General features: G+C 32.5%; 1 protein-coding gene across 2 annotated transcripts in view; it reads right to left on the bottom strand.

Annotated features, from left to right (window-relative positions):
* The window catches only part of LOC105460038 (allatostatin-A receptor-like), an 18,729-nt gene extending 7,883 nt beyond the window's left edge, over positions 1 to 10,846 (bottom strand). Inside the window, exons 1-4 of one of the 2 annotated variants that reach the window (XM_011706477.1) lie at positions 10,409 to 10,846; positions 4,164 to 4,293; positions 3,802 to 4,077; positions 3,438 to 3,689 (exon numbers count right to left, since the gene is read on the bottom strand). In XM_011706477.1, the coding sequence (XP_011704779.1) occupies positions 3,438 to 3,689; positions 3,802 to 4,077; positions 4,164 to 4,293; positions 10,409 to 10,830 (1,080 nt within the window). In that variant the 5' untranslated portion in view covers positions 10,831 to 10,846. The remainder of the gene's footprint in view (positions 1 to 3,437; positions 3,690 to 3,801; positions 4,078 to 4,163; positions 4,294 to 10,408) is intronic. The other variant, XM_011706479.1, reaches the window with a different exon arrangement.
* Positions 10,847 to 21,120: the final 10,274 nt, after the last annotated feature.

Raw genomic sequence — 21,120 nt, 5'->3', positions numbered from 1 at the left:
AAATAACATGTATTAACCTATAGACACATGGGCATCTAAATACAAATGTCAAAATATATTATTAAAGTGTTTTTTTGTGAAATTTAGTATTAGATAAAAAAATTGATAATGATACATTAATTGACAATGACATTTGACCATTATGGCTATTTCGGGTCTCTGCTGAAAAATGCCGGCACCAATCAAAATTAATTGGATTCGTTATTTCGCGACTTTTATTAGAGGGTCTCTGGGTGCATCTAGATATCATTTTATTCTTGTTTAACATTCGATGAACAACAAGGATAACATGCAGATATTCCGTGAATTCCTGAACGCAGCCCTGCGAAGGATGAATCCGAAACTGCGAGTATAATACTCACGCGTGTAATACGGGCACTCATAAAGTGACGAAGTGATAAAGTCGGTATACCCGCGTGATACCTGTGGAATCGGTTTTCATCCGTGTGCAACGAATGACTGCAAGCCGGCGGACGAGCGGGACGATTGTCGATTTGCCTCGTTGAAAGCCGGGCTTCCAGACGACACGGCCGCCAATGTATATGCCGACGTTTAGCGAATGCATCGGCTAGCATGAATGCCGGGCCAATGTTGGCCATATATGAATATGCAGTGTGATTAATTTCCGCGTGGTGCACGCAATTAGAAGTGACCCATATAAATATAGATCAATATTTAGTAGGTAAATGTGCGCCAACGTTACGAATAAGATAGACAGCCGCGAGCAAGAGATAGCTACTCTGCTTAAAAAATCCGATAGATAATGATAGAAATAGATTTAAATTTTATTGAAATTTTATCTACCTTTATATTGAAGTTATCGTTTCTATCGGACTCACATTTGAGCTATTATAAGTTATCTATTTCTATCGTTTCTTAATAGTATATCTTACTTAAACATTAAATACACTTAAATACAAAGGACAAGTACAAAGGATAAACCACGCACTAATCTTATGGAAAAGTGGCCCCTGTTAAAGTAGAAATAACCTGTGCGAAAGTATACTTTATGAGATACTGATAAAAAAAAGTTTCAATGGCGTCAACCTTTTACCACCGCTAGTTTTTACACTGTCAGCTCATAAAAACTGCTTGAAACCACTTTATTTTAGAAAATCATTAAAGTACGCTTCCTTGCTCACCCTCTCTGTCTCTCTCTTTCTCTCTCTCTCTCTCTCTCTCTCTCTCTCTCTCTCTCTCTTTTTGTTATATTGAAGGTGCCTATATTTGGTACATATTCCAATAAGTACAAGTCCCTTATATTATATGAAAAATAAAAGTAATACGGAAGACTTCGTAATTGAGACTCCGGCCAACAATAATTATATTTTTGTATATGTATGTATGTATAATACATGCATAAAAAATGTTGTTTATCGAAGTCCTCCATATTATTTTTATTTTACATATAATATAGGGAACTTGTACTTATTGGAATATGTACCAAATATAGGCACCTTCAATATGACAGAGAGAAAGAGAGAGAGAGAGAGAGCAAGGAAACGTATAACTTTTATAATTTTCTAAATAAAAAATAAAGTGGTTTTAAGCAATCTTTATGAGCTGACAGTGTAAAAACTAGCGGTGGTAGAAAATTGACGCCATTGAGACTTTTTCTTTATCAGTACCTCATAAAGTATACTTTCGCAGAGGTTATTTCTATTTTGACGGGGGTCACTTTTCCATAAGATTCGTGCGTGGTCCTTTGAACGTGTATGTTTTTTTATATAACTTATCGAGTTATCTAATCCAAACTGAAAATTATAATTTGTTACCTAATTTATTATATTTGTAAGAAATATTAAAATTATTTATATATAAAAGACACAAAATTTCTAAAATTAAAATATTGCATAATAAATCTTATATAAACTGAAAACATTGTACGATATGCAATACCAATTTTGACTAAATTATGGCCAAAGATAAACATTACTCAAAGTGACTTTTAAATAACATACTAAATAGAGAAAAAAAAAAGATAACAAATCTGATATTTACGAACCAAAAACACGATAGAATTGTATTGATTTTTTGCTTATCTAATTTTGTCGGATCTTTTAAACAGGATAGCTGTGTCGCAGAAACTGTGCTGCAATCATCATTTCTTGCGCGCAGTTTTCATTTAAAAGAAATCGGGAACATTGATTTCACATTGCAGCTAAAAACAGTCGTATAAGGCAAATGGCGCAAGATTGTTAATTTACATTCATTTCTTTCACCAAGTAGCTCGTGTTCCTCCTGCAGTCAATCTCAAACTCCTCGCTACGCATTTATGTATGAGAAACTTTAGTGATTATTATGCTCGACCGTGCTATCTCTCGCTGCGATTCACTCGGAATACGCGCGAGGCAGGTAAGGACCGCGTGCTTTAAATGAAAATTTTCCGTTCCACTCTGCATCGCAGCTCTTAGCATTTTTACTTCACATTAACGGCAATTCCTTGGCGGTATAAGATTGCGTTTCGTCGCTGTATTCACCCTCTCGCTTCTCATTTTGTTTCTCCCTCTTTTCCCCTGCTCTCCTCCGCAGCTACCCCACCGCTTTACCAATGTCCACGACGTAGATGGGACAGACGAAAATGGCAACGAGGGTAAACTGGCTGTGAAAACGTCACCGTCGTGTTAATGGCAATACACCACGCTGAGTCCACGGGCCGGGGGTTGAGGGAGGCGGGGAAGGGGTGAGCGGAGGGAGAGCGAGCAGGGGAAAAAGAGGAAAATTTTGTTACGTACTCGCACGGCCGTTGCCGAGCCGCGCCCGAACCCCGCGCGTAGACGGTAAGTAAATCGAGTAACGTCGTTAAGTGTGCCGGCACGGATTCTCCGCTCGTCATCATGCCAAAGAAATTTATATCGCTTCGGAAGAGGACGGAGATTACGACGAATGTCGTGATATATCGCACCTCCGCGATCCTCCTGAAATCTTGATTCCCGCTGTCAGTATCCGCCGATTAATCCTCAAAATCTAATATGACCCTCCCATCGGTAATATCGGTCCACGATGCGAACCTTGATTTTCCTTTAGGTATGCTATTACTCGCTTGAAACCCGTTGAATTTTTATATTAATCTCTAACTCTCTGAAGACAGAGAGAGAGAGAGAGAGGGAGAGAGTAAAAATAAGGCAACGTCGAAAGGCAAGAAATTGCATATTTTCTAAATAAGGAAATTACTTAAAATAAAGATAAAAGAAACACGATTTTAGAGGTTTTCCTTTGAATAATGGGTTGTCATGGCGTTTCGAGAGAGATAAAGGTGGTGGTAAGAGAAAAATACGAGGTCTGTTGCGCAAGGGGCAATCGCAGTATTTGCGAAGTTCTTGATTTATATATCAAGTATCTCAAAAAGCAGTAAATCGACGTTCTTCTTTGAAAGTTTACAGTGAAAGTTATCAGTGAGTAAAGAAAGAAAAAAAAGAGATAGGGCTGTTTCTTACCTAGAGAATATCGCCAGTACTGGCAGCTCTTGTAGTCCTTGTCGCTGGTCCGATCCGACTGTTCGGCTCTGTGGCCTGTGGTCTGAAATAAATGATCTTTCGGAAGGCTTTGCGGAAGTTATCGCTGAGGAAGGCGTACAGGAAGGGGTTAATGCAGCTGTTGGTGTAGGCGAGGATATGACTGACTACCTGCACCATCACCATCGCCGTGGTAAGCGGGAACTTATCCAGGGACTTCATCACCAGTATCACCTGCAACGTGACGTTGCGGATGACATCGTGGACAGGGGGACGGGGGTGTATACATAAAGAAAAAAAGAGCAAAAAGAAAAATCAGTCCCCTGCGGACGGGCGCCCCCTTTACCTGTATGGGGAACCAGCAGATGGCGAAGACGCCGACGACGACGAAGACGAGCCTGGTGACCCGCCTCCTCCCGCGGCGGCTCTCGGCGCTGACGCGCGCGGCGCGCCACAGCTTAACCAGCATGAGCATGTAAAAGATGCTTATTAGCACCAGGGGCAACACGTAGCTCATCAGGAAGAACGACACCTGATAGGAGGTCCAGTCGTCCTGATCCAGAATCCGGCAGGCCGTCAGATTCGTTAACGGGCCGTTCTCCTCCTGGAATACGAAGTGCATCTACGAGTGGGCGGTGTATCCGTGAACGGACAGCTGGATTAAGTTGGGACGCGAAGAGTCGAGGCGCCGTTACGCCGCGTGCTTACCTCGCCATGAATTACGAGCGCGGGCGCGGACAACGCCAGGATTACCAGCCATACGACGCCGATCGCCCGTATGGCGTGATTCTCCGTCCTCCATGACATCGACGCGATCGGATGGACCACCGCCAGATACCTGCGAGCAATTTCCCTAGCTTGATGCGACTTATTGTTTCTGAGATCGAGTAATATCATCATCAGCTTGAATCGCTAACAGCCGCGGAATTTAATTACTCGCGTTTCAGCAAAGTTTTCTGGAAAACGGTGACTCATAGAAAGGCGCACTTCAAATTAAAACTGTCGTCTGCCACTCCGCTTCCCCCTTTTCTTTTTTAATCTATAGCGTGAAAGTTTGGACCCCGAGAATCAGTTATAATTTAAAAAGTGGCACTTAACCTCCGAGGTTCAATTTACAAATTACGTGGAAGTTAATTCTTGCCTCGTGCATCGGCATTTAAAAAGCAACTTGAAGATAACCCCTGCCTTTATTCTTTTTATATTTCCCTTGAGAAAAAAAAGTTAAGCTGAAAGAGGGCTGAAAAGTGCTTTTTGCGACACAGTTAGTGTATCGCTCTGACTGAAAGTATATAGCATGCAGAAAATCGATTAAGGAAGGAAGATCAATTACCTGCTTGCACGTGAATTTTTAACTTGCTGTCGACGGGCAAGCATTAACGAGGATGTAACAGCTTGCGAGAGATTGCTGTCCGGCTTAATATTAAAATTTCGACGCATTTTTTAATAAAATTTAATAAAATTTTTAATAGAATACTTCTTTTTAATCTGCTCCTATTTTAAATGACACACCGTCGATATCGAGTTATAATCACGGATCCGACATCATTATTCAGCGTGCATTATTCATTATTCAACGAAACAACGCATGGGATTAACAACGCAGTAGAGATTAACAACGTAGTTTGTTCTCGCGAAGAGATAATATGTTATCACAAATAACGTTAGTAATTTATGTAATGGCATCCCGTGAAGCTGCATCTCGACGACCGGAGATTGAATAATGAAAATTGAAGTCGCTAATTTAATCGAGTTCGTGCGGGGGGAACGTGCGGTGGCGGGGGGGGGAGAAGGAGGAGGGACGTAACGGCTCGCTCCGATGAAATATCGCCGGCAGATATTGGAGCTAGGCGACGAATATCTACAATGGTCTACGTCGCTTGAAATTGGCACGTTCAAATTGCCTGAGATGAATGTATCAAACGACATATATCCCGTTGTAGTCCGCAAACTGTACGCATCGCGATTCAAAGCGGCAACAATGAATCAAATGTCAAACGAAAAGCCCGCGGGGCGCTTTGCGAGGCTGCTAGGAAAAGTATGTTTGTTTCATGTTGAAAGGCTAGCGCCCTAGGTTAGAGATAACAGGGCAGGGATAAGGAGGATAAAGGACAACGATACGTATGAGGGAACTATTGCGTGCGCGATGCAATATTTCTTTTCCGCTCTCGTTATCATATATCGCCGCAAGTGGAGAATATTACATCATCTCGTCTTTCAGTCAAAAGAAAATATATCCTTTGAATTATCCTTCAATCTAATAAAAGAAAACGTATATCCCTTGAATAATCCATTAACCGATTAATCTTTCGCGATCAGATATCTACTAGGAAATCGCACTTTGGCACAATTTTAATAAAATCAAATTATCTAATAAAAGTTAGTAGCAAATATATTTAATATTAAAATGAAAAGTTATGAACAAAATAATATTTGATAAAATTTTTGTTAAGAGGAACGTAGCTGGCTGAAAGAAAATTTTTAAAAATTAAAAACAAAGCGTTCTGTATGCGAATCGATCATCATTTGTGTGTTATTTTACATAAACTTTTCCGACAAATTAATTCAAAATTGTATGTTGCTGTAAACATGTATCGTTTACGTTTATGTCAAAATTAACTTTGATCGAATATCTTAATAAATAAAGCAGAACGAAGCAGAAGCTTTCACTTGTTGAATGTAGAAGAGAGTTGCTGAAAATCCGATTGCCTAAATCGTACATCGATCATCACTTAATACAATCAACATTTAGTCAGAAAAATATAAAATAAATAAGAAATCAATGATGTCGACAAAAATTTAACAAGTAACAGTCTAGTTTTGTACGTGCTAATCACATTTTAAAAAATTAAGTACAATTAATGTTAATTATTCAATTTATGTAACTGATAAATAATCATGAAATTTTATTCTAAATTTTTATATTTTTATAAAAGAAAGTTTATTCGAAAACGTATTAAATTTATTGCATACTCATATTTACAATTATTAAAAAAATTAAATTAATATTTTTATAAAATCAAGTTCTCTAAATCGTACCATCATAAAGTAAGTTTAATAATAATTAATATGAATAAAAATGTCAATTGCAAAAATAAGTTTAAGCCATTTTTATTTCGACACCCTTACTTTTTTGTTATTGGTATACGTTACTCGAGCAACATAAAGTCTATAATCAGAACGTAAGACTTCTTAAAGGCATCTTTGCGAGAAACGTTTGAAAGGCGTCTAAAAGACGTCAGAGTCGTCTTATGTCCCGATTTTGAACTGTATTTTAACTGGACAATTGTAAAATACTCGATTTTCTGATAATTTATTAAAATTAAGTTAATGATTTTTATTATTAATCTTATATTTTTAATTACTTTTATTCATAAATTGAATGCTTTCAAAGGAGCATGTATGATTTAGATGATCCACAGATACGATTTAAGCGATTGGTTTTTAGATCATGTCTTTTGTAGTATATTACAAAAAGATTATAATAAATTAATTTGTTATTAATGAAAAATTAGACATGTGTAGTAATATTAGTAATAATAAGTGCCTTAAAACGTTAAGCTACAACTTCTAATAATTTCATTTGAATACAGATCAGTACTAAATGGAAAATATAATTAAAAAATATCTTACGTATTCGGCAACTTTCTCCTTACATTAAATTAAGGAAATGAAGCAAAAATTTGTAACGTTTGCTGAAGCATTTACGTCCGAAAATAGTTGAAACGCTTTGGAAATATGCGGCTAACAAGTCAGTCTCTGTGTTGATTTTACTGTTTTCATATCCAAAAGATAATCTGCCGTTTGAGAGATTCTTCGAAAAGCATTTATATCCTTCTATGAAAGTGTTTCCCGTTTTGTATACTACAAAGTCACTGGCATATTACGAAAATTTCTGCTACGATTCTGTGTACTCTTGCATGATTGCAGTATTGATTCTGCTATGTCAGTGACAACAAACAATATTTGCGTACAAATTTCTCCAACAAAGATAAAAGTACAGAGAATCCTTTTGTGCACATCGAATTTTTATTTTGAAAGAACAAACGTTATTCTGCTTTTAACTTTTGCCGTGGGCAAACGTTTATTCGCTTTATACGTATGGCTCATATATAGTTAGATTTATGATAATTAATTCGAAAGTTAGATTCGTGTAATATAGATGTCGTTAATTCACGTTATCCAGGATCAGTCTCACCATCGTCAATTAATTTGATCGGTCGATTACATTTACGAATTACGTAAAACTTTATAAGCTGCTAATCCCTAACTTAATTTCTGAATTATTTTAATTGATCGTATTACTTAATTATTAATCAAAAATGTATTTTTACATAAATAAGTTATAATATTTGCAAAAAATGTGCAAGAAAAACGAAATAATATGCAAATTAGTTATATAGAAATAATATGCGAATTAATATGCAAAACAGTTTTAAGGGGAGTTTCACCTTTGCCGGCCATAAAATTGGTCTTTGATTCATGATTTTTTTTTAAGAAAATCTATTATATACAGTAAAACGCGGGTTTTTGCATAAACTTATGTATTATTTGAACAGCAAAAATATATTGTTTATTTATACAAAAATGTATTATAATGCCTCCAAGTGGCGATTAAATGTGGCATGTTTTTCGAGCTGACGAAAGTAATTACGAAAAAACAAATTAAGATATTGACTTGATTCTTTTTTCCTCTTGATGCTAATACTTTAACGTATGGCGTAAACTAAAATCATGACTTTACAACAAACATTCAATTTGTTATTAATAAAAATTTTTAAAATTTTTAGTGCAAAAAAGAATTTTTTTTCAAAAATGCTACCATTTTTACAAATTTCAGGCAATTGATATTATTTTAGTTCACGCTATGCGTTAAAGTATTAGAATCAAGAGGAAAAAAAATCAAGTCGATATCTTAATTCGTTTTTTCGCAATTACTTCCGTCAGCTTGAAAAACATGCCACATTCAATCGCCACTTGGAGGCATTAAAATACATTATTATATAAATAAACAATATTTTTTTTGCTGTTTAAATAATATATAAGTTTATGCAAAAACCCGCGTTATACAATAGATTTCCTAAAAAAAATTCATAAAATAAGGTTCATAAATCCATAATATTACGATCAGCAAAGGTAAAACCTCCCTTAAGTTTTGTAGTTGACAATTAAATCGACCGATCAAGCGAAGACAGCCGCGGTCTTATTTCCAATTAACTTGATCAGCTGATTACATTTAAGAATTGTCAATTATTAAACTTAAAACTAATCATTCCTAACTTAATATTTGAATTTAGTTTAATTAAACATATTATTTAATTAAAAGTATCATATTTTACATAGATAAGTAATAATTTGCCAAAAATTGACAAAAATAACGAAATAAGACGATCAGTTTTAAGTTGTACAGTTAATAAAATTTTATAAATGTAATCGGTCGATCAAATTAATAGGAGATAATGAAACCGTCTCCTAAAGTTCTTCGAGCAAGAGTTAAAACACTAGGGACCGTTTTTTTTATATCCGCCATATGTAATAAATAAAACGAAAGAAACGGGTGTAGTAAAACTGAATAAAATAGCTGTCTTTTTCATGTTTTGTTTCATGTTTACTTTCTTACTTTATCTCACTTTATCTTTTGTAAGCTACTGTTCTCTATTAAAGACGATGTCGTAATTCTTAAGTCCGTATCACACTGCGTATTGGAGATCGAAGATTGCGAGTTATGGATTAAAATTCGACCAATTAGATCAGAAGGAAACGGATTGAGATTAAAATTATCCGATTCGAATCTCTGATTAACTTGATCAGAGATTCGAATCAGATTTTAATTTTAATTCGTTTCCTTCGGATTGGTCGAATTTTAATCTCTGATTACATCTAAAAATTGCCAATTACAAAACTGAAAATTAATCATTCCTTAATTATTTTTATTATTCGCAATTTCTTAATTATTTTAATTAATCAATCTGGTCGAATTCTACAATAAAGTTATCAATTTGCAATAGTCAATCGAATGCATAGTGTGACACGGACTTCATTTAAAGAACTCTAACGTTCTGCGCATTGCTACGCACAAGCAGGCATTACTAGAAAAGATATTTTGTTCATTTTTCTTTCGTGCAACCTTAGTTTATTAATAAAGATATTATGGTTTAAGCTTAAATCTTTTCTTTTTATTGTGCTTCGCCTTAAACATTAAACAGACAGCGTGTAATATGAATACTCTGTATGTAGTTAACAACAATATTATTTTGTTTTGTACTTGTTGATAGCTATATTGTCTACACCCGACATATCTAGCAACCTTATCTGTGAATACATATTTTTACTTCAATATATTATTTGTACGTGACATTCATTACAAACTGCATTATAAACAGCAAAGTCTAATTTTGGAAGTGTGAGGAAAAACGAGCATATGGTGTGAAGAAATAAAAAAGGTATATATTTAATACAATTAAAATACTGCAGAAAATTTTGACTTTGTTAATTAACTGAGTCTTCTTTACCAGTTGATGTATATTAAATAAATAATAATTAAGTTAAGATATGACAATAGCAAAAAGACACATAACAATATAAAATACAGATCGCCATCGTTAAAGTCGTTAGATTTAAAAAAAGTATATAATGAATAATGAATATCATTAGCAGGTAGCATGAAAACTGTGTGGGAATCATTACATGACATCAAATCATATAAAAAGTCTATAATATTCTCATGCGAGAATAAATTAAGTCTAGTGTTGTAAAAAAAAATTATTATTAAAATTTGTGTGCAGTTTACATCAATATATGTAATGACCAATGCTAGATTAAATGGCCAATGCTAATTTTCGATGTGATTGATGATGACGAACTGACTTCGCTGATTGATGACCAATGTTAATTTTGAAAGTTTTGTCAGCGCTATTACAGCTCGTTATCGCAAACAATGATCTTAATGCACCAACCTGTCGAGACTCATCAAGACGAGGGTATAAATGCTGGCGTAAGCAGTGACGATGATCAGATACTGGACGATCTTACACCAGACATTGCCGAACGGCCAGTAGGGGAGCACAAAGTCGGTAGCCGTGAAGGGTATGCAAAATATAACAAACAACAAGTCAGCCACAGCGAGGTTAATAATCAGAATGTTCGTGGTCGACCTCATGCCGGGATTCGCCGCCACCACCACGATCACTAGCAGATTCCCGGCGAGGCCGAGAATGCCAATTATCCCAAAGAATAAAGGTACCACCACCACCACGATACTGTGTACCAGTTCGAAATCAAATTCGTGGTAATAATATTTGCAGTCTTCGTTACCCGCGAGCGAGGTCTGCGTGCTGCAGTTGAGGAGCGCGTCGCTCACATTCACTCCTTCCGGCATATTCAAATCAAGGAATTTTCGGCTCATTTCCATTTACTATTGTTGTTAAAAGTAAATGTTTTAGAAGCCAAACTAAGATAATCTCTAATTGTTTTGTGTTTTTAATTTTATGTATATATTGGCACATATTAATTAAAAAGGTACCACGATTTTATATCAAATGTTCAAAGTTCTATAAAATGCACTGCACTGAACACTTTGACTACGTATTAAAGAACGAAATTGCAATATAATCTTTAATGAATATATAATTTCACGTTTAACATATTTTATCGTTTAATTACCGCCAAATAAGAAGTTTACCTGCCGATATGTAGTTTACATTCGTAGACAATCACGGAGTAACCGGCAATCATTTCATCGATTCGTTTCGCGGTCATTGATCGTTGAAATTCGCGCCGCGACGCGCTAAAAACGCGGCAAAACAAAATCGAAAGTTTAGTTCGCATTTCGCGTTTTTTATTCACTCTTCCAGCATGAACTTGAAATAGTTTTGCTGTGTCGAAAATCACACTTCCGACGAAAATTGTTGGCGAAGTTTGATGATGGAATCACGGGGAAAGTGTCCCGCGCACCGTCGCCGACCGCGTACAATCGCCGACTGCGATAAACCGCTAGCTCCGGGGGTGGTTTCGTACTGAGGATCCCCGATGGTCGACAGTACGGCGCAGGAATGGATGAGGCTAGATACGCGTGAACGACGGGGGAAATTTGCGGCGCCATCTGCTACGCATGTCGATACGCCGAAATAAGGATGCTTACGTACAAAAGAATGTATATATAACGGGAGATAAAAATAAGATATTTATTTAAACAAGTGATTTTAGATAACCAGAGTAAAAATGATTGAGAAAAAAATGATTATACTGGCAATCAATTATCACACAATTTTAAATGAAAGTGAATTTTCTCTTCCTTATTTAAATCTTTATTTATTATTTATTACAATTATTTATTTATCATTTACTTATTTCATTTATTACTGTTGCTTTTATTATTTAATTATTTATTTTTAATTTCTATTGATTAATTCGGTCTTTCATTGCATATCAAATGTTAATATATGTGTATTGCTGTTAGTCGGGATTATGTATTTTTATAATAACTTTTTCCAAATTTCCTTATTTATAAAATATTATTTTGATAATTTGTAGACAAACTTTTTAATTATGATAAAATCAACACATACACACATCAATGTTAAACTTAATTGTTAGATTTTTAGTTTCTCGTTAATTTTCTTTTTTGAAAAATCCGAGTTAATTTGAATACGATCTCGCCGTTGAAACAATTCGTATGATAAAACGTTTTGTTCCCTAACTTGTATGACAAAATGTTTTTTCTTTAATTGTATGTCACAAAGTCTAATATGTACATCACCAACTTATTAATTCTTTTCGTAGTATTATATGACATTACACGTTTAATAATGTATTTTTGGCATTCAGAGAAGGAAAAGATAAGACAAACAATTATTAGACATATAACAGATACACGCAAAAATAAATGGAGTACTTGTTATGCGAGGATAAAATATAATCATCCATTAATGTCAAAGCACTCAAAAACTAGTTTCCGAACTTTTATGATATATTACCCTTTTGCAGATTTGTTCAGTAATTAAAAGCATATTCTTTCTCTCTTTTTCTTTCTCTCTCTCTCTCTCTCTTTCTCTCTCTCTGTCTAAGAATATTACTCTATTAATTAGAATATTATTATAAAACGTATAATACAAAATTATAATATATAATACAAAAATTTGACCAGCTATAATTTATTCATTATTTTTAGCTAAAACAGACTTTTTAAATAAAATTATATTATTAATTTATAAATTTTAAAATATTTAATTAAAAGTCTAATTAGAAAGTTATTATCAGTAAATAAAAAGAATAAATAATATAATAAATTGAATTTATTCTTTACTTAATTTGAAATGCAAATTTTGTTTATTTTAATAATTATTTATTAGATATTAATTTTTTTTACATAATAAACCACATCCATTTCAGCAAGTAATTTATAAAGTTTTCAGTTTTTAACACTTTGACTGCCATGTCATTCAAGGTTGGAAAGTAACATTATTATTTATGATGTCGCGCCGTTATTATTATAGTTATTTCTTCGGTAACGTTACTTCTTTTTTTTGTAACTGTAACGGTAATGTACAGTAACATTTTCTCGGTAATTACTTTAACAGAGTCTGTTATTGTTACTTTTAAACTAATTTGTGACAATTTTTGTAAATTTAATCTTCAATATTTGATCGATATTTATAGTTCGTTATTATAGACTGCGTTTAGCAGACAAAATAGCTCAGTGAACGCTCAGTGATTCTTCATTACAATTGACTTTTACACTTTAAATCCTTTTAAGTGAAGAACTAAAGGTAAGATCCAAACGTACGTATTAAAAAACGCTGAGCGCTCACTGAAACTTATCGTATAAAAGTTTTTAAATATAAAATTAAGAGTAAAAAAGGTAAAATAGAAATAAAAAAGTATAAATAAAATATTTAAACACTGTATTCGACACATTTAATGGAAATTTTATTTACATCTGAACATTTTAAAGTTTTCTTAAATTTTTTATGGTTTTGTAAATTTAAATTAAAAGATTTTATTGCTATTATTAATATCTCAAAAAATATTTAAAAGTAGATTTTATTAATATTGAAGTAATGCGTACCAAGCCGACACGGATGTTGGTGTGTATTAATTTCTTACAATATTCAGCCACACGCAAAATGCGCGCCGCATATTTGTCGGTCTTAAAACGTAGTTCATTATATGAGACCGGAATCCACCTCCCGTCTGGGACCTGAGGTGATATTTTTCGCAATAAATTCTTTACAAATTTGGGGAGAGGAAATTCTTATAGATGCATGTTAGCATCAAAGAGATTAAATTGCTAGTCAATTTAATTGTTACAAGTGGATTCCGGTCTCATGTGCAACTGTGTTTTAAGACTGACAAATATGCAGCGCGCAGTTTGTGTATGGCTGGATATTGTAAATTAATACACACCAACATCCATGTCGGCTCGATAAGCATTACTTCTGTAAATAATTGATTTATTCTTACAAGCCTATAAGTCCTTTAAATTATTTGAATTTTATATAATCTAATCTTAAAAAAGTAACAAATCGTTATATTTCAAATAATGATAACAATAATGAATTATTTTTAAAAGTAATTTTTATAGGCTTGATATATTTAGGTGACGTACGAAAAATCACAAGGGTCCCATCACTCATATATAAGTGACGATTTTATTTACTCAATTAAAAATGATTTTGCTAAGTATTTAAGACGTATTGTAGAACCAACACAAATTACATTAAGAAAACAATAAAGAATTAAAATAATACACTACACTTATTATAAGCTCAAAATCAGCTTGGCAATCAGGTGTAAGTATTATTTAGGAATTTTACAGGTATGTAAATTATTATTGGTATAATTAATATATATGTATATACTTGTATTTTTTATACGCATATATTTTTATATTTTTATTAAATTTAACGTAATTTTTTTACTTTATTTTCTTTTTTTTTCTCTCTACCCAAAAAAAATTTATCTAATAACGTCAATATATTTTAGGTATATTTGTTATTTGTTACATTTTGTAAAAAGTAGAACATGTTAATGTATTAGAAGATCTTTTTCGGTAGAGAGAACTCAACTTTTGAATATTGATCATATGTATCGTATTGTACGTATCAATTGGCTTAGATACATATATATATGTGCACTCGATTGCATAATATTTTTTGAAGTAACAATTAATTTATATCAAATAATTAAGTATGATTATAGTTAAGAAAAATATATTTTTTTATAATAATAACATATCTCACGAGATATACGTTATGTGCTGTAAGATCACGCGCGCCAATGATCACGGCGTCCGGATTATCAAATCAATCTTAAACTTTGAGCCGAGTTTCTTCAAAGGAGTTAAACTTCTGCTTGGCTTGGTTCGAGGTTTGACTTGATAATCTGAACGCATCTTTACGATTACTGAAGGATGAGCACGAGCATCAAATCAAAGTACAGCAGGAGCAACCAATTGACAACATATAATCACAAAATTGACTTTAAACAAAGTAAATTTTAAACAAATTTTAATAAAAGTTATTTTTCAACGGTAGTTAGAGTGAGCCAGATTGGATTGAATTTCTGAAAATGATTCTGGCAGAAATACCCTAAATGATGTCAAATGAATACCCTTGTCCCTTAATAAATGGATTTCAAGCGAGAAGAAAGTTTGATATCATAAATGTTAAATAAAATTATATATTATATCAAATAAAGTTATATATATTATATATTATATTATATATCGCTGTTTGTGTATTAACGGTCTAAATAATATGGTCGTATATCAAGAAAGGGTTTGAGGGAAGCAAAGCTTCCCATAAGTAGAAGGAAGGGATCCAAGAACCGAAGTTCTCCAATATGGAGAGAGAAATAGAAGCGGAACTTCTCTTTGTAAAAAAGTAGATTCTAATTCAAAGAGAACATTGAATATGAATAACAGAAATTAAATTAAAGATATGTATTCTAGTTTAAAAGAAAAGTGATATAAGTGACTGATATTTATTTGGAAAAGCATCGGAAATTTGATTCTAATTCTTCATATTATCGAGCAATATTTTGCTTCTAGAATATTTGAAACTCGTTATGTAAGTCGTCAAGACTCAAGGCGAAGTCCCTCTTCGCTCCGTTCACCCTCCGTTCACTTTGCGAGAATTCGATGACCTTTAAGAATCCTGCGACAGTTAAACAGAACAATTTGAGCAGCAAGCCGAACCACTTGTATTTCTCTTACGCCAGGTAATTGCGACAGAGCTTCAGTAAAAATATCAGTCAGTTAAATAAAACGTGAAGTTTAATTATTATAAATTCTGTTTCTTTTCCTCGTCATTTCCGCCGGTTTAAGGGGAGAACCTGGTTTAGCATGCTGAAAAAAAGGTGTCTATTTTGAAATTTTTTTTTAAGAAACTATTCAACCAATTCTTTTGAACTTTATAGGATAATTTCTTATACTATTGAACTAACAAAAAATTATTTTTTTACCACAAAACAGTATTTAATATGTAAGTAATAATAACATTTATTCGGCGGTGATAGTGTTTGGCGGCGTGCAAGATAACTAAAAAACTGTTCATTCGATTGTCTTGGGTCTTTGCATACATCTGCACAAATACTTTCCTGACAACTTGAACCACAGTTTATAATAATATTATTTAATTAAATAATTTTTTCAATAATTTGCACAATAAACACAAAAAATTTTTTGTTAAAATCGCTACCTTTTTTTTCCAAGTGCGCGATTTTCATAATTTCGCATTATTTTCTATAAAAATAGGTTCAGTTAACGCGTAAACTCTTAATCAGAGCTGGGCATATTTTAAATACTTGTATTTAAAATACAGTATTTGAAATACAATTTGTATTTTGTATTTTGTATTTCAAAAAAGTTATTCAGTGTATTTTGTATTTTAAATACAATTTTAATCTATTTTGTATTTGAAATACTAAAGAAATTATTGATAATGATTTTTGACAACAATTAATAATAACTTAAATTTTTTTCATATGACAATTGGCGACACTAATTATTTTCGTCAAGTTTCAAGCAACATCAAGTCATCAAAGTCGAATATCATAATTTCACATTAGTAAATAGATTTCTCGTGTGGTTGATACAGAATAATAGGATTGTTAAAGAGTGTTAAAGAGTAAAACAACTTTTCTTTCTTTCTCTAAAAGTGGAGAGGGAACTGTTGGAGGGGGGAGCTTAACATTATATATTATTGCAATTGAAAGATTAAATTAAAAAGTATTTTGTATTTCAAATAAATCTTAAAAGTATTTTATATTTTGTATTTCAAATCGAAAGATTGAAAGTATTTTATAATTTATAATTCAAATACTAAGATTGCCAGTATTTTGTATATTTTGAATTTTAAATACTTTAATGATGTATTTTGTCCAGCCCTGGCTGCTATATCGATGATTTATGCATATTTATATTTGCGCGCGATATTGATGTAATATTGCAATAATATGTGCTGGATATGTTTATGTTTATTACCACATTAATATCTCATCATGTACACAAACGCACCAATTCGGAGAATGCCAATATCTTTGTTTAGGCATTTAAACTTAATTTTAACGATTCACATGCATTTGTTTATTGTATTATATATACATCTGCATTTCGAGCATATAACCTGCATAACTTTTCGACAAACTAAACATTTTGGCAATTTAGCAACATTAGTCGTCATATTAAAGTAAAAATGAATAACAAAATCTATATATAATTTCTTCATTTTTGCCTACTTTTGACACAAAATATGCCAAAGCCAAATACATTAGCATGTGTGTTTTAATCGTGCACAAAAAGAATTTTGATAATTATTCACTTTAGGGGAAGCATTTTTTATAACCTTGGCATATATTGTCAAGGTCATGACCCTAGGTGACGTTTGAAAGGTTTTAGTCGTCCCTCGCTATGAAGCAAGATCCACTCTATATCGGCTTTTTCTGCTTACAGGACGAAACGAGGTTTATAGTATTCCACGTGAGTTTTTGACGTTCCACGCGAAACGAGATTTGTTCCCATTCCCCTTCTACTTACGGGACAAAACGAGATCTGTAATTGTATCATTCCGCATGAGTTTTTGATATTTCACGTTAAGCAAAATCCACTCCCATATATCTTCTTGCTTATATTATAAATTTACAATGCGAAGTGAGATCTATAATTAATTATACAATTCCTCAGAGTTAAAGTGTTTTTTTTTTAAATAATGAGAGATATGTACCTTATTAATAACGATATTGAATAAAATTTTATTCAAACCTATTGTTAATAACTTTTTAACAATTAATGAGCGACGGTTAAAACTTTTTGAAGATCATTACATTGTCAGAGTCAACCTTGACAACATTCAAAGTAAAACACGAAATCATAATAAGAACAAAATGACATCAAATCGAAATTATTTTTGGAAAAGTCATAGTGATCTAGATTTCGATACATTTTTGATGATGGTTTTGTGATTCTTGATATAAAAATTTTACAGTAATTTTTTAATTGAAGATATATAAAAAAATTACTGTAAAAAATCATTTTCATAGATATTAAGAATTTATCACAAAACCATCAAAAATGTATTGAAAGAGATTATTATGATTTTTCCTAAAATGATTTTGATTTGATGTCATTTTGATGTCATCTTAAGATTTTGTTCTACCTGGGATATGTCAAAGTCATTGGAGATGTTTCTCCTAGAGTAAATATTTACCGCAATTTTTATTCTATGCAACTAATATAACGAAGTAATTATAATTAAATTAGAAGCAATGGGTTCTAATGAATAATAGTAATCTAATGAATAAATCAAATATCGTGAAATAGCCTATAAGAGCCGACCCGGATGTTGGTATGTTAAATTCTTATTGTTACAACATCCAACCACACGCGATCTGCGCGCCGCACGGTTTGTCGGACTTGAAACACAGCTCTTTGCGTGAAGTCGGAAACTTGTAACTTATTATTAAATTGACAAACAATTTAATATCTTTCGATGCTAATATGCATCTACAAGATTCCCCTCCCCCAAGCCTGTAAAGAAACTCATTGCGAAAAACGGCAAACGTGGATATCCGGGTTCGATTTCTGGCTGGGAGCTGAGGTGTTATTTTTCGCAATGAGTTTCTTTATGGGCTTGGGGGAATCTTATAGATACGTATTAGCATCGAAAGGTATTAAATTGTTCGTCAATTTAATTATAAATTACAAATTTCCGACTTCACGCAAAGAGCTGTGTTTCAAGTCCGACAAACCGTACGTGCGGCACGCAGATCGTGTGTGGTTGGATATTGTAACAATAAGAATTTAACACACCAACATCCGTTTCGGTTCTTATAGGCTATTTCACTATATGTGACTTAATTAGTATGAAACAAAATAGTATTTTTATCGGTAAAAACCTATCGGTATAAAAACAACGCCAGCATTCCCTTTAAAAAGAACAAAAAAGAGAATAAAAGGCGCAGCATCATAAAATTTTTTATTATTCCCAAAAAAGTGGGATTGACGATGAAAGTAACTAAAAGATTTATTTTGATAGTATTGATTTTAGTTGTGTACCAAAATTAATTCAAACGAATTGATAATTCCTGGAAGTTAAATATATGCTAAAATGTATTAATATAAGAGACTCGATTACAACAAGAAATTTTTTATATTTAAGAAGAAAAGAATTTCAATTAATAAGACATTCTAATAGATTTTATAAGAAAGAATTAATCATACTCATCTGATTAGACTACAAAAATTCTGATTGGTCGATTTTCGAACAGATATATGCTGGATATGAATACCAGATTTATTTCCAATTACTGCAACCAGTTACATTTTCAAATGTGATATATCAATCAATTTTTTTATCTATGCAGTCAAGTAATATTTCTGGTTAATATTTACTTATCCGATATTATAGTTAGCTTAATATTAACATTCATCATCAATGAATTTCTGCGATGCCTATACATATTGTTTTGCGAAAAAATTACATACACATTTTTAGATACATAGCAACAACACCACATTTTATCGATAGTGTCGTAAAATAGATTTTTTATCTACAATTTATTGATGTAGCATAGACTCGAACCACTTTGATTCCATTCTCTTTACAATGATTTTATCGATGTCAGAAAATGTAGCTGTACGTAGTACCCAATTCAAAAATGGATGTACTGGCGGAAATGTATGAAACCTAATATGAAGGATTCTGAAAAAAATATAAAGAGTCCCATGAAAAAGACCGGGATAATTGATTTCAGGTTTCTACTGGTAAAGCCTTGTGAACTTTTATACCAAACAAATATTGTCGCGATTTAACAGCTCTACATGCTATATTCGACTGAGAAATTGTAATAATCTGAATTAAATTTCTTTTTATTCCTGACATAAACTCTACACTTCGCAGACACGCATTAAAAATGCGTATAAATTTTAATTCTCGACAAAGATATTCAAATCTTTAAAGTAATACGTACAAGAAGCTTTTACAAAAATTATTGCGTTCAATCAGTAAAATAAATAGTAGAGAACGTGTAAAGTATAACGTAGCAAATAAGAAATTCAACTCAACTCTTTATGCTCTTATCAGTATACATATACTTCAATTTATACGCTCATGGCAAGTGGCGCTGTTTGCGAGGTCAGCGTTTCTTTCCCACTGATGTCTCGAGACGAAGACCACTTCAAGCTGCAGTCGGACAATTATCAACTCGTCCTCTTATGGTATTACACGCCTGTTGCACGAAGTGAAACCACAAAGACCATTTCAAACTATTGCGATCACAGTTTAATCAATATTACGATAGTCAACGTTAGGATATTTAATGTTAAAGTTTTCATGGTATATACCTTGGTTAGATAATCTTATCTTTAGTTGGAAAAGCGCTCAATTTTATAACAGCGTTAGATATGTATATGTATAATAGTACATTAATAATTATTATATTAGAAATTTTAACAAAATTTTTTCATTTAAACTTCTAAAGGAAGTGAACTTAAGGTCTCAGATGTATTTATGTTTGTTTATAAAACGTAAAAAATAGTGAGGATACCATTTCAAACTATCTATACCCCGTACTATCTATATACTCATTACAAAGATAAGAAATATTCTCAAGGATGCTATTTTAGAAAAATTACTTATTTCCACATATTAACTAGAATACACGTAAAAAAATGACTTAGCATTTTTAGCTAAATATCAGTATAAGTAGTTCAAACTTTGCTATCATTGCTAAAAGTTATCTATTAAAGATTAAATTTATTTGTTGCGAGATACAATTTTATTAGCTAAAATAAAAGCGTATACTTTAACAGGAGTAGCTAAGAAAGTGGCATACGAAAAAAATGATTTTGCCGAAAAACTTAAAAGTTTTGCTCAATAGAATATTCCTCAATAGAATATAATTAATATAGAATAGAATTAGCTAAACGTCATTAATTGATTCTACTAGCAAGTATTTTTTGCTGTAGCGTTTAAATTTTAACAAATAATAAATTTAGCTTTGGCAGTAACGATATCAGCTGTCTCTATTTTAAAGACACACATTAGCTGTCACGGCCATATTTTAGTTGCGTTGACCAATTCTTTTTCTGCGTATAAGTTAATTGCCCCCTCCCCCCACACACACAATTTCGAACATTACCATAAATAATTTCTAAAAAACTTCAACTTCT

The sequence above is a fragment of the Wasmannia auropunctata genome, unplaced genomic scaffold (genome assembly GCF_000956235.1).
Source record: "Wasmannia auropunctata unplaced genomic scaffold, wasmannia.A_1.0 LD333473.1, whole genome shotgun sequence".
In the NCBI taxonomy this organism is placed as follows: Eukaryota; Metazoa; Arthropoda; class Insecta; order Hymenoptera; family Formicidae; genus Wasmannia; species Wasmannia auropunctata.
The sequence above is the reverse complement of the archived record's forward strand: the minus strand, read 5'-3'. Positions and strand labels throughout refer to the sequence as shown.